The following is a 14,284-nucleotide window of genomic DNA, read 5'->3' as shown; positions in this document are numbered from 1 at the left end:
TTATTCAGTTGTACTAGCATAAATAATTCGCCGTTTAGTAATTCGTCATTTAATAACTTATTTAGTAATGGGTAGTATCCAAAACAAATAAATTTCGAATATAAAATAACATGAAATTTTGATTTTTAAAGTATATAATTCTTTTAACTTCGTTAGGGGTAAAATAAAATAAAAATCAAACTTTAGAATATATCAAAATTTTGGTTGGAATTTTGGTTTTGAAAATGTCAAAATTTCAGATTGATTTACAAAGAAAAAAATAGTAAATATGTTAATTATAGGGTAGAATTACTTATTTGTCCTTATATTAAATTAAATTATTTGTTTGATTTTTGGTATTGGAATATGTAAAAAGTGGTATGGGTATAATTGGGAAAATAATTTATTAAAATAGATTCACTGCTGATAATACTTTTTCCAACTGTATAGGTTTGGTGTTTACTGGACAACGACGTGATGATTTGTGTGATAGGGAATGGCTGCACTCTTCGTGGGATAAGAGTTGCCTACGTATCAAGTTTCATGGGGTAAACTCGAATCAAGCCTTACGTAGTTCATCTCTCTCTACTTATAGATGTTTGAGTTGATTTTCCTTATTTGCTCCAGGCCGTTATGAAGTGTAGATCCACCTTGTGTGCTATCTTGATGATTTGTCATTATTCTGATGTTACAAAGTAAATGACTCCTTGATTGTTGAGTTGACTAAGCTCCAGGATTACGCTAGTTGATTTGCTTCTATATATGGTTGTAACTGCTACTTGGGATGACCTGGGATTGGGTCGTTGGTGCGTTCTAATAGAGTGGTACGAGCTGATAAAGAACGACCTGGTATATGGACACGTGTACTGTAGTGCAGAACGGAGGGTACTTACACAACCCTTTTTATTTGATCCGTTCTTTGGACAGCTATGAAGTAAAAAGGAAGGGTAAAATAAAGTTTTTAAAACATGTGCCGGATAGCTGGTAGGTTTAATTAGCTTTTGAAAAATATGCGGGAACTGTTGGGCTGGATTCGTGGGCCCGAAATCACGGTGATTTGTGGGCGAGTAATGATTGTGTTATGTGGGAACACAAAATATTTTGTATTCTCTCGAGGTTTTGGCAACTGAGGGGTTTTGACGTGTTAAGGTGTTTCACTTCCTCATTTCATCAATCTAGGAAAAAGTAGAGCGAAAGAAAGAAAGAAAGAAAGAAAAGAAAAAAACTTTTCCAATCTTTGGTATCAGGTGCATCTTTTGATCTTGCAAAATTTGATCTTTTGTTTATTTTTGAACTCGTAATGTCTGCTACCAGTGATAGTTTGAGTGGGAGAGTTGAGGTTGATCAGTGGAGAGAGAGAACTTTGAGTAGAGATGATGTTGAAGTTAGGGTTCGTAGTGGAGATGGGGCTTCATCGTCTTCTTCAGTGGAGACGATGGTTGAGGAAGTGGGGCCTAGGTCGCTTTATGCTGATCTGAAGGAGGAGTTTGGTTGAGTAGAAGCCGACCTGGAGATGTACGACCTGAGTAAGGAGAGGAGGATATATAACAAGGATTATGTTCCTCCGGATGGTGGAGTAGTGGTTTGTTATGGGCAGTTGAAGGCAGGGATGAGGTTGTCATTTTCCCGTCTTACTGTTGAGGTTTTGAACTATTGTGACAAAGCCCCATGCCAGTTCGTAGGGAATAATTGGAAGGTTTTCCATGTGTTGGATTTGTTGAATGAGTGAGGTTATAATATCCGCTTAGGGGATGTGTTGGAGCATTTTTCTGTGAAGAAATCGTCTGCTCTGAACTGTAGTTTGCAGGTCCTAAGGGGGAAGTCATCTGTGATTATGGGGGTAAGTAAAGAGGAATGAGGGCGTAGGCCATTGTTGGTTGTGGGTAATTACACCCCCTCTGGGTGTGAGCTAAATGCCCGCTCTGTAAAGTGGGCTGGTAGGTAGCTCTTTTGTAGGTAAACCTTGTGTTTGATATGTTGTACGTTATGATATTTTTTGTTTCCTTTTGTGCAGAGGTTTCCATTCGGGGTCGTTCTTAGCTTGACGTTATAGAAAAGTCTGCTTGTTTGAGTTGGGAGGAGAAACAAGCTTTGTTAGGGGAGGTTGCTCATTATTTTAAGAGGCATGGTGGTATGACGATTAACAAGAAGAAAGCTGAGCAGAATAAGAGGACTTAAAAGCTTGTTCTTGATATTTCTGATTCTAGCTCGGAGAAGAGGATGTAGAGGGAGAGCCAAAGGAAGGCACCTGTTTTTGGAGTGAGAATGGCTGAAGGGGCTGCTGATAGCCATTCTGCTTCAGTGAGGACGTCTGGAGGGGCTGTAGAAAACCGTTCTGCCTCCAAAACGCTCTGAAGTGGGTGATGTTGAACTTTCTGCATCCAAACGCTCTGAAGTGGGTGATGGTGAACGTTCTGCATCCAAACGCTCTAAACTTGGTGATGGTGAACGTTCTGGTCCCGGTGGTGGGAGTGCTGGTGGTAGTGGTGAAGCTCCTACTCAGTTCTAGAGGCTTAATTTGAAAAGGCGTTCTGAAGTGGTTGAGACGGAGGGATCGAAGAAGTCCCGAACTGAATCTGAGGAATGACCTAGTACTGGTGGAGGTCGTTCTTTTGTAGGTTGGGCGCCATTGAAGAGGATGGATCTAAAGGAACTTGCTGTTGATGTGGGGGTTGCTGATACCTGGGGCAAGAAGAAGGCTAGTGAGAATGAGCCAATTGCCCAGAAGTTGAAGGGATCGGGGAGTACAGCCCCACGTGACAAGAGTGCTGATGACGTTCTCGATATGTTTGTCACCTATGAGGACCTAGCGAGTGGGTTGAGTAAGTTTGTGAAGAATGGGGACTGTAGTTTCAAGAACTGGAGGGTTGCTGGAGAGCATTGCCCTGGATGGAGATAGACACCAACTGGAGACTGGGAAGGACTTGGGATGAATATTAAAGATATGGATCGCTCCTTGTACTTTGTAAGTGCCTCTCTGACCTGGGTATTGTCTTGTTTTCCACTTTTACTGCTTTGTGATTTACTTTGTTTGTTGTCAGGTCCTGACTATGTATAGGAAGCTGGAAGAGATGGCCCTTATCTTCGACCTATACAAGAAGGAGTTGGATGCTGCCAAGGAGGCTTATGACAAGCTGTTCGCTATTCAAGAGGTGGAGCGAGCTGAAATATCTGGGCTGAGGTCGCAGGTCGGAGATCTTGCTGGGAAGGTGGCCTTGTTGCAACCGTCTCTTGATGCTTCAAAGGTGGAGGTGCAAAACTGGATTGGTGAGTGCAGGAATGTGCAGGTTGTTGCTGAAAGGGCTCAGAAGGAATATAACGACCTGGTCGACTTGGTAGAGAGCGGTGATACTTACGTTCTGGTGGACGACCTACTGGAGCTAGAACGTAAGTATAAAACCCTGAAGAGGTCGGTTGAAAGTGGGACTGCAACAGTAGTTGTGGAAAGTACTATTGTAGATGCTAGTAGACGACCTGATATACCATCCGACCTTGCTCTTGCTCCAGCCATTTAGCCAACTGAGGAGGTCTCCACATAACTTGTGAATGTGAGTGGTGATTTAGCTGGGGGCCCTATTGGTGAAGAGGGTGGCCCACTAGAGCCTTTGAATGTGGAGAATCTTCCCCGTGTCCTCTGACTGTGCCTTTTCTCTATTTGCTATTGATGTGTTTGAATGATGATGAACTATGTTTTCTCACTTGCTTTGGTTGATACTGATACTGATAACTTTGATTTTTTGATGATGGGGGTGCTGATGTCGTTTTCTCAGGATAACTTGGGGGCCTCTAGTATCCAACTAAATTTTGTAAGTAGTAAAGTATTTAAATTACTTACTTGTTCTGTCTTGATGTTGTCTTTGAATTTTTCGTGGATGTGATTGCTTTTATTGTTGTTTGATTCATTGTATGACGACCTGTACTGCATAGTGGTAGTCCTTATGACTTGTTGTACTATGGTAGATCGTCTAATGTCCTGCACGACCTGGCTAGATGATCGTAGCTTTCACCTAGGTCGCCTTTTGTGCATTTGATTGGCTTATTCCTTTTGGGGGAACTCCAATTGTCTGATAACTAGCCTTTGATTGGTAGTTACAGTTGAGCCAAACGTAACCCTCTTCAAAGGCCTTAAGTTGACTGTGGGTCCTTTTGGGGGTTCCATATGTTTGGATTTGATTGATAATTGCGTGGAATTTACAGTTGAATCATGCTTAACCCTGCCGATGCGTTGGTGTTAAGTTGATTTAGGGTCCTTTTGGGGGACCTTGGGTTGGATTGATTGATAATTTACCACTGCGTGGTAATTGTAGTTGAGTCGTTCTTGACTCTGTCTTTGATGTACAACCTGACATTGTGATATCCAAGGTCGGGTTGCGTAGTGCGAAATACTGGTAGTTATGTAATGCAAAAGATGACATTTGTACTCAAAATGTTGATGAAATTTTATTCATATTAACTGATACATCTAAAAAAATTTATTGATAAAATCGCTTGAGGAGAGATGTATTCCAAGGTCAGGGAAGCATATCACCGAGCTGCGTTTTGATTCAGTATGCTCCATTTCCAACGACTTTGTCAACGATGTAGGGGCCTTCCCATGTTTGGTCAAGCTTGGCTGGAGCTTAAGTCTTTTTGAGGATTAGGTCACCAGCTTGGAAAGATCTTGGGACGACCTTCTTGTTATAAGATCGTTGGATTGTTTGGTGGTACCGAGCTAGGGATATTGCAGCTGTTTCCCTTCGCTTTTCTAGGAGATCAACTTCTTTTGTCAAGATGGTGTCATTATCTCCTGACTCGACTATGTCAAAACGTGTGGTTGTGATTGTGAGTTCTGATGGTATGACTGCCTCTGTTCTGGAGCAAAGTGTGAAAGGAGATTCATTAGTACTGGCTCTGGCTGTTGTTCTGTAAGCCCACAGAATGTTCTCGAGTTGGTCCGGCCATTTGCTTTTCTTGCTCTCCAATTTCTTTTGGAGATTTTCCTTGATTGCTTTTTTGGTAGCCTTTGCTTGACCCATGTTTTGTGCATATCTAGGTGTAGAAAATGCTTGAATGATGCACCATTTTTGCAGAAATGCCTTGACTTGTGAGCTAGCAAATTGAGTTCCGTTGTCCATGACAAGGGTGTGGGGGAGACCAAATCTTGTGATGATATTGATCCATATGAAGTTGATGACGTGGACGTCTTTGACTTGGACTAGTGGGATTGCTTCTACCCATTTGGTGAAGTAATCTGTGGCTGCTAGGACGTATTTGAGTCATGTTTTCTTTTGTGGGATGAATGGTCCCATGATGTCTAGCCCCCACATATGAAAAGGCCATGGGTTGTCTATGTTGATCAGCTCTCACGCTGGACTCAGATGGTTGTGTCTAAATGTTTGACATTGGTGGCATTTGAGAACATATGTCTTTGCCTCGATGTGCATGCCTGGCCAATAATACCCTTGGGCGATTGCTTTGTGAGCCAGAGATCTTGCTCATGCATGGTTGCCTCATTCAACTTTGTGAATCTCGTCAAAGATGAGTTGGCCTTCACGTGGAGTTATGCACCTTAGGTGAGGTCCACCTGCGGATTTGTGGAACAATCATCCGTTGATTACAGTGTATCTGGGAGCTCGGAATTTTATGGCACGAGCATTCTTTGCTTCTGCTGGGAGCTCTCCATGTAGGTTAAATTGCAGAAATAGGCCCATCCAGGATTGAGTGATCTCTTCTTCGGATGAGGGCTGAAAGTCTGTGAGGTTGTTGACCATTTCTTGTTGGTATGCATGCCTCTCCAGGATGTTAATGTAAATTGTGGTTGGACATGTCTCTTGGGTCTTCGAGGCTAGGAAAGCCAAGCTGTCTGCATGTCTGTTGTCCTATCGAGGAATATGTTCCAAGGAGAATGTCTTGAATGAGCTGATGATGTCATTACCGACCTGAGCGTACTTGGCTAGGTTTACTCCGTTTGTGACACACTCTTTGGTGGTCTATTTGACGATTAGCTGTGAGTCACTGTGAGCTTTGAGCTTCTGGACTTGTAGCTTCTGTGCCATGCGGAGGCCTGTGATTAAAGCTTGGTACTCTACTTCATTGTTGGAAGTTGCAAAGTCGATCTTGATTGACTTTTGTAGTTGTGTTCCTTCTGGTGAAGTTAACACAGCCCCCAGTTCACTACCGCTGTTGTTGTATGCTCCATCTACATAGAGGTGCCATGTGTCTGGGGTGGATGGTTGATGAAATGAAGTAATTGGCTCGGGTTCCCAGTTGATATCTTCGACGGGGAAGTCTATTAAGAAATCAGCAACGACCTGACCTTTGCGAGATGTTTTGGGAACGAAGTCGATGTGATGTTCTCCGAGTTCTTCAGCCCATTTGGCCATGCAGGCTGTTTTGTTACTAGAACTCAAGATCTATTTAATGGGCACATCGGTGATGACCTTGATGCTGTGAGCCTGGAAGTAAGGTCAGAACTTCCGAGCTGAGTACAACAAAGCTAACATTGTTTACTCTATTGGGGAGTAATATTTTTCTGAGTCGGCCAATGTCTTGCTGGTGAAGTAGACTGGCTTTTCGATTCCTTCATGTTCGGGAAAGAGCACCGAGCTGATAGCGAAGTCGGTAGTTGCAAGATAAAGCCCCAGTGTCTCTCCTTCTGTTGGTTTGGACAGGACGGGAAGAGTTGATAGGTAAGCTTTCAGGCCGTTGAAAGCTTTTTGGCATTCGTCTATCCATGTGAATGTTGCGCCCTTCTTTAGTATTTGCAGGAATGGTCTACACTTGTCAGAGGCACGTGAGATGAATCTGTTAAGGGTTGAGACCATGCCAGATAACTTGTAGATTTGTTGCTTGGAGGTCGGTTCTGGCATTTCGAGGAGAGCTCGTATCTGTTCTGGGTTTGCTTCGATGCACCTTTGTGAGACGAGGTATCCTAGGAATTTTCCTGAAGCTACCCCGAATACGCATTTTGCTGGGTTGTGCTTCATTTTATTTTGGCGCAGTCGTTCAAAGGCTTCTTGTAGGTAAGAAATGTGATCTCTAGCTTTTTTTCTTTTGATTACCATATCGTCTATGTAGACTTCCATAGTGTCGCCCAGCAAGTCTTTGAACATTTTTGTGACCAGTCTTTGGTAAGTTGCGCCTGCATTCTTCAAGCCGAATGGTAGGACGTTGTAGCAGAACGTTCCCTGTTCGGTGATGAAGGAAGTCTTTTCCTGGTCTTCCTCTGCCAGTGGTATTTGATTGTATCCACTATATGCGTCCATGAACGAAAAGAGTTCGTGACCACATGTTTGATTGACCAGAACGTCAATTCTTGGCAGGGGGAAGCTGTCCTTGGGGCAGTGCTTGTTGACGTTGGTGAAGTCTATGCATAGTCGTACCTGGCTGTTCTTCTTGGGAACGGCTACGATGTTAGCTAGCCAGGTCAGGTACTCGACTTCTCTGATGAATCCCACATTTTTTAGCTTTTATATCTCTTCATTGATGGCTTTCTGAAATTTGAGAGCCAGTTTGCGAGGTCGTTGTTTGATAGGCTTTACATTTGGATTGATATTTAATTTGTGGCAAGCGACCTGTGGGTCGATTCCAGGCATATCGATATACGACCAAGCAAAAACATCTTTATTGAGAGATAAAAATTTGACAAGTTGCTCCTTGAGCTTGGGGTCTAAATCAACCCCGACATAGACAAACTTTGGGTCATCATTTGTGCCCAAATTGACTTTTTCTTCAGGTTCTATTTGTGCTTATTTCCCTTTGAGCTTGTCTGTGGCTGCTGGTGGAGGGCTGGAAGCTTGAGGATCTTGCTTCTTTGGGATGTCCTTGCTTTCGACGATCTGAGGCTTTGGTGTGGTTGTTGTGCTGACGTGATTGCATCGGTGAGCTTCTAGTTGGTTGCTTCTAAGCTCCATGATGCCTTGAGGTCCGGGGAATCGCAGGACCTGGTGTAGGGTTGATGGAATTGCTTGGATCTTGTGAATCCATCGGCATCCTAGAATGGCAGTGTAAGACGACTTGACATCGATCACACTGAAGTGTGTTGAAGTTTTGACCATGTCTTCCTTTTCACTAATGGAGACTGGTAGAATGACATCTCCAATGGCATCTGTGCGATCTCTGTTGAACCCATAGAGCGGTGCATTTGATTCTATCATTACCGAGTCTGGTAGGTGCATGTCTTTGTATGTTTGATAGAAAAGTATGTCGCACGAGCTGCCTGGATCGTTAAGGACTCTTTTGACTGTCCACCCATTGATTTTGACGTGCACTACTAGGGCATCATTGTAGGGTAGGCACACCTTGTCTAGATCGTCCTCCATGAATGTTAATGAGGTCGTTGACTGAGAGCTGGTAGGAGTGATGACTTCACCTTTGTGGGAGAGATGGTAGATCTCCTAAAGCGCTCCTACCCTTTTGCACTTTTCCCGACCTGATGTTTCATCGTTGGAGGTATCAGTAATCATGTTGATTACCTTCTCTTCGTCATTGTCGAAGGAGTATTGTCTCCTATTGTATCTCGACCGACCTGGAGATTTAGATCGTCGAACCGTTCTATTCCTACTTCTGTTGTTGGCAGGACGTTCGTGGCTGCAGCTCCTGCTTCTGTGGCGTTTAGCATCCAGCTTATGCCTGAGCTCGCTTTCTGGCAGGAACTCTTTCAATTTGCCCTCCTCGACTAAGTCTTGGAGGTAGTGTTTGAGGCTCCAACATTCATTGGTGTCATGGTGGTGGAGTTTGTGAAAATGGCAGTATGGACATTCTGGTATGGCGATCACCTTGTTGATGTTGGGTTTGAAGTATGGTGCTGTATAGATCTTCTTCAGAATCTAGCTTGGCATCCTAGAGAAGTTGGAGAATTCTCTTTTTGTGTAAGAGGGCTTGTGGGAGTTGGAGCCCTTGTTGTTGTTGTTGTTGTTGTTGTTGCTGCCCGAGTAGTGCTTGTCTTCTTTGGGTTCTCGCTTGTCGCTTACTGCGAGAACTTCTTTGCCCTTGCGCTGGGCCAGCCACTCTTCGTACTTGATGTACTTGTCAATTTTGTGATACAGGTCATCTAAGCATTCTGGTTTGTTGCGCATCAGAGATCCTGCTGGGTCGAAGTCATCCAAGAGAGCGTTGGTGAATGTCGAAGTTGCAAAGCTATCCTTTAAGCCTGGCTCCATTGAGAGGAGCTCCTTTTTGAAACGTCCCAGGAATATGCGGATCGTCCTGCCATGTGTTTGCTTTAGTTGAAACAAGGAGTCCAGGTCGGCTTGTTTCTTCCTATTGTGGGTGAACTCTGCGGCGAACGTCTCAGCTAGCTTGTCGAAGTTGCTGATTGAGTCAGGAGTGAGCGTGTAGAACCATTCTAAAGCTCCGTCCTTCAAGATGGATGGAAAGAGCTTGCACTTCAGGTAGTCGTACTCTGGAGCGCTATAGAGTGTGAGAGTTTGGCTGAAACGAGCTACGTGCTGGCTGGACATGAGCTGACGTCGTACAACGGGAACGTTGGTTGGATGAACTCTGAAGGAGGTTGTTTGTCCCTGATTTCAATTGTGAATGGTGACGATTTGTACGTTTGGAGTATTTTCTGAGTGATCTGGATCGCGTTTGTCTTGTCATTCGACTTCTCCAACCTTTATGCGAAGTCTTCTAATTAACCTTTGATTGGTGGTGGTGGTGAGGGCTGTGACGGCGTTGTTCTCTACTGCGTCTGGAGTGCCATTGTTGGCGTTGGAGGTGGCCTGCTCGCGCATCGTCTGGTTTTCTTGTTGCAAGGTGATGAAAGCTTCTTGGAGTGTCTTCATCTGATCTGCCAACATTTGAAGTGAGTGGTCCATGGTGGTTTTTCTGACCAACTTCGTGGGCTTAAGAAAAGAGTGTGTTCTTTTCTTAAGGAAACGAACCAGCAAACGGCGCCAATGTAGAGGTTTGGTGTTTACTGGACAACGACCTGATGATTTGTGTGATAGGGAATGGCTGCACTCTTCTTGGGATAAAAGTTGCCTACGTATCAAGTTTCTTAGGGTAAACTCGAATCGAGTCTTACGTAGTTCATCTCTCTTTACTTATAGATGTTTAAGCTAACTTTCCTTATTTTCTCCAGGCCGTTATGAAGTGTAGATCCACCTTGTGTGCTATCTTGATGATTCGTCATTACTCTGATGTTACAAAATAAATGACTCATTGATTGTTGAGTTGACTGAGCTCCAGGATTGCGCTAGTTGATTTGCTTCTATATATGGCTGCAACTGCTACTTGGGACGACCTGGGATTGGGTCGTTGGTACGTTCTGATAGAGTGGTACGAGCTGATAGAGAACGACCTGGTGTATGGACACGTGTACTGTAGTGCAGAACGGAGGGTACTTACACCAACACATGACCCTATGTATTTGTAGATAGAGAACCCATACACAACACACCCATACATCATGTGTACTCTAGAACTGCTAATTGTTGTAGATGTATTGTTTTTTTCCAAAATCTAGAGTACGCCTGCTGCACCGGTATGCAGGCTTCTGGTCCAAGTTTTTTTTTAGTATTATTTTTGGTAACCGGCTATGTATGTTTAATAACATTTAATTAAAAGGGCAAAAATATAATTTACATTTTATTTTAATTTAGATTAGATTTCAGTTTTCATTTATATTAACCATTTCAACATAACAAAATTTATTATCGGTCTTCCTCGTCCCCTAACTTCATTTAATACAACTATCGACCGTCGATCGCATTTCCTTGTTAATTGATCAATCAATTTCAATTTCAATTCGCGGTTACTGGTCAAAATTTCATCTTACATTCTTACACACTATCAACCTTTACAATAACAATAAGGTTAGTAAACTGGTTCCTTAACTTAAAGAAAGGTTTTTGAAACGTGTTTGCAATTCAATTTGCAATTTGTGTTATAATGTGTTGAGTTCTTAGGGTTTCTTAATTTTGGAGATTCATTCCCATCCCATGAATGACGTATGATATATTCTATGTATATGCTTTATGAGAACAAATGGATATCATTCTAGTGGACGAGGCTGTAAACCCATATTAAGAAAAGAAATTAGTGGAATAACCATTATGGCATTACCCTTTTACCAAGTGGGTGCCAGCCCATTTTGTTGGGGGTAAATGGCCGCGCCCCCTCTCTAATGTCTTACAAGTATTACCATTTAGAGGGTGTAGAACTGTGTAAATTTGTGCTAAAAGTCTCCATTTGTTTTATGTAGTGATCCTACCATGAATCATATCTCCAAGGACGACGAAGAATGGCTTAAAAATACATGTTTTGACAGTTTTAGGTGTGAAGAAATGGATGAATCAAATATTTCCATGATGAATAGTGAAAATTATGAAGTTACAAACACCAGGGATACATCCGTCAATAGGTCAGAGGCTGATAGCCCTTATGAAGAAGACAAAACAACTTTTTATTCTTTGCAGTTCAAAACTTTGGAGGAGGCGCACATACTTTATAATGATTATGCCAAGGTAGTGGGTTTTAGTGTTCGTAAGGATACTTTGAGAGTTCGTAAAAATGGTGATCGTGTTAAGCAGAGATTTTTGTGCTCAGCTGTAGGTGAACGAGATCCAAAGCGTCTCATACCGAGGAAACGCAAAAGAGCACCCAAAGCAATCACTCGATTTAAATGTGAAGCTCGTTTTGAGGTTGGTTATGATTTCCAAGCAAAGTTGTGGATTGTTAAAGATTTTGTTGGGGATCACACACATTCACTCGTGTCGTATCCAAGCTCGATGTCCGGTCGATCACTGATAAAGACAAATGTTAAGTGTAAATTAACTATCTATGCGTAAACACAAATAATCAATCACATAAACAAGTGCTTAAATCAATATTCCAACTCTCAGTTCATTATACAATATAGAGAGTCGGGATTCGTTCCACTCTTAATCTATCAAGACTAAACGAATTCAATTAATCAACCACAAGGAAACAATAGTGAGAACAATGAGAGTAGCGTTGTGATTTATTTAAACTAAAACTAATTATAAATTAAACTAATTTAACTAAGCAATTAAAAAGTGAATTTAATGAATTGGAAGAACATAGAGGAAGGATTAATCTATCTATGTGAAGCTATAATTATTCTAACTAGTTTCTCATGTTTTAATTTTAACCTTTATTAATCTACACAAGGTAAAACAACAAAAGCCACAATTTATTATTGATCCCTAACCAATCCTAGCAATCTCTGTACTAAGATATGATTAACATAAGAGAAATTCTCAACCACAAATCTCTTTGTAGAGTTTTCTTTCTCTAGTTAAACTTCTATAATCTCTATCTCTAGACAACTATAAAACTTGAACTTGAAGCACATAAGACAATAAGAAACACAAAGAAGAACAATCATAACCCTCACATAGACTTCATAAAACTCCTCTAATGGAGTTTTTAGCCTAGTTTCATTGGGTTCATTAACAATAAATAATAATAATAAGACATAATTAAATTAAACTAAACTTGATTAAAATAACTTGAATTCGAATTTGAAGATTGAAATATAAACTAAGTATTTTATTATAAAATTCAAAACTTGTTCTAACAACTAATAAAATTGACAACTAACTAGATTAATCTATAAAAACTAATTTAATGAATTAAAACTAAGTATTTTGATCATTCACTAATTAAAACTAACTAAAACTAATTGACTAAGTAAAAACTCATTAAAAACTAAGTACCTATTGTTCTAAAACTCCTTTTTTTTAAGTAAAACTAAGTAACTTAAGAGCTAAGCTTTTGTTTGTTAAATGGAGGAGACCAGATCCACCAAAATCATGAATGGGCTGAGGAGCCTATTTTGGACTGGAAAATCGAGCCCAAAACCTCAGTACTTCAGTCCACAAAGGGCTTTTTAGCTGGATTTGACTTCAATAGCATTTTCATCCACTTTTGCTTCTCTGATTGGGTCAAGGCTGAGACCATTGGAAATTTCTTTCCAAGTTGGTCGTTTTGACATAAAGTAGGCTCAATTCCAAGGTCTGAGTCCAAAGATACGGCCTTCGGAAGCTGACTTTTGTGTGCTGATTGACCAGGCTTTAAAAATGTTTTTTTCTCCTTGAATCTTGGCCTTTTATCATAGAACTTCTTAGCAACCAACCCTTGCTCCTTTATCTCGCAAAAGGGGCGCATTTCTGTACATATGTGACTCCAATGCCTGAAATACATAAGGACACGATAATAGTACTAACTCTTATTTATTAATCACATAATTGGTCAAAAGTGATATTGTTAAAGGGGTTAAAACTACAGTTTTGGGCTCTTATCAATCACATAGAAAAGTGTCTCAACATGATTTGGAATATCCTAGGACTCTGACATTGCAAAATAATGGATATCTTTGTACATAGAGCTAGAGATTTCTCAAATGTTGGCTTTCGGAAGAAAGACTTGTATAATAAATTAAGGTATGATAGGAGAATTCGTTGTATTGATGGTGATGTCAACACTCTGCTGGATCACATGGATAGCAAGACAAAGGCAGATCCTTTCTTTCACCATAATTACCAATTAAATGAGAACGGGCAGCTAGTTCAACTATTTTGGGCAGATTCCACCTCATGTATAGATTATAGTTGCTTTGGTGATTTGTTGTTGTTTGATTCAACATACAGAAGTAATCAATACAAGATTCCGAGTGTAGTGTTTGCTGGGATCAACAACCATCAACAGACAATAATTTTTGTTTTTGCATTCATGACAAGTGAGACGGTGGAGTCTTATAAATGGGTATTACAATCATTTATTGATGCAATGTACGAAGAACACCCAAAATCTGTGATTATTGATAGTGACCCAGCGATTAGCGAGGCTTTGATATCGACTCTCCCAAATTCAAAACACCGTTTGTGTTGTTGGCATATCATGAATAATTGCCTCAAGAATGTCCCCAAGCAAGGATTTTTAAAAGCCTTCAACTCGATGATGCATTTGAAGTGCTCCCGCAATGAATTTGATAAAAGATGGGAAAAGTTCATGGAAAATTACAAGGTTGATAAGCACAATTGGGTGGGAATGATATACTAAAAAAGGGAAAAGTGGTTAGAAGCTTATCTCCATGGTTACTTCTTTGCTAGTTGTAAAAGCAACCAGCGATGCGAGAGTATAAATTTTGTTATACTACTGATGTGAGGCCAATTGGGTGGGAATTTGATAAACGTCTTCATGTGAGGCCTGGCATGCGGTTGTTTGATGTTTTTGGGAAATTGGAAATAGCAATTTCGAATATCCGTCAGAGAGAGCATGAGGAAGAGGTGAAGACTACAACAAGCATGCTTGTTATCGATGCCCACTTAGATGAATATGCAAAATAGGCTGAATCTAT

At 41.2% G+C, this 14,284-nt stretch overlaps 1 protein-coding gene across 1 annotated transcript; it reads left to right on the top strand.

Moving 5' to 3' along the window:
* The first annotated feature begins 11,246 nt into the window (after positions 1 to 11,246).
* Positions 11,247 to 11,750, top strand: LOC147517053 (protein FAR1-RELATED SEQUENCE 5-like). The gene has a single exon (XM_086593462.1). It carries the CDS (start codon positions 11,247 to 11,249, stop codon positions 11,748 to 11,750), a length of 504 nt encoding a protein of 167 aa, XP_086449588.1.
* The last annotated feature ends 2,534 nt before the right edge of the window (positions 11,751 to 14,284 follow it).

The sequence above is a fragment of the Coptis chinensis genome, chromosome 2 (assembly GCF_015680905.1).
Source record: "Coptis chinensis isolate HL-2020 chromosome 2, ASM1568090v1, whole genome shotgun sequence".
Taxonomy (NCBI): domain Eukaryota; kingdom Viridiplantae; phylum Streptophyta; class Magnoliopsida; order Ranunculales; family Ranunculaceae; genus Coptis; species Coptis chinensis.
The sequence above is the reverse complement of the archived record's forward strand: the minus strand, read 5'-3'. Positions and strand labels throughout refer to the sequence as shown.

Coding starts and splice junctions, on each gene's coding strand:
- LOC147517053 (XM_086593462.1), top strand. CDS start 11,247: ATGGATGAATCAAATATTTCCATGATGAATAGTGAAAATTATGAAGTT.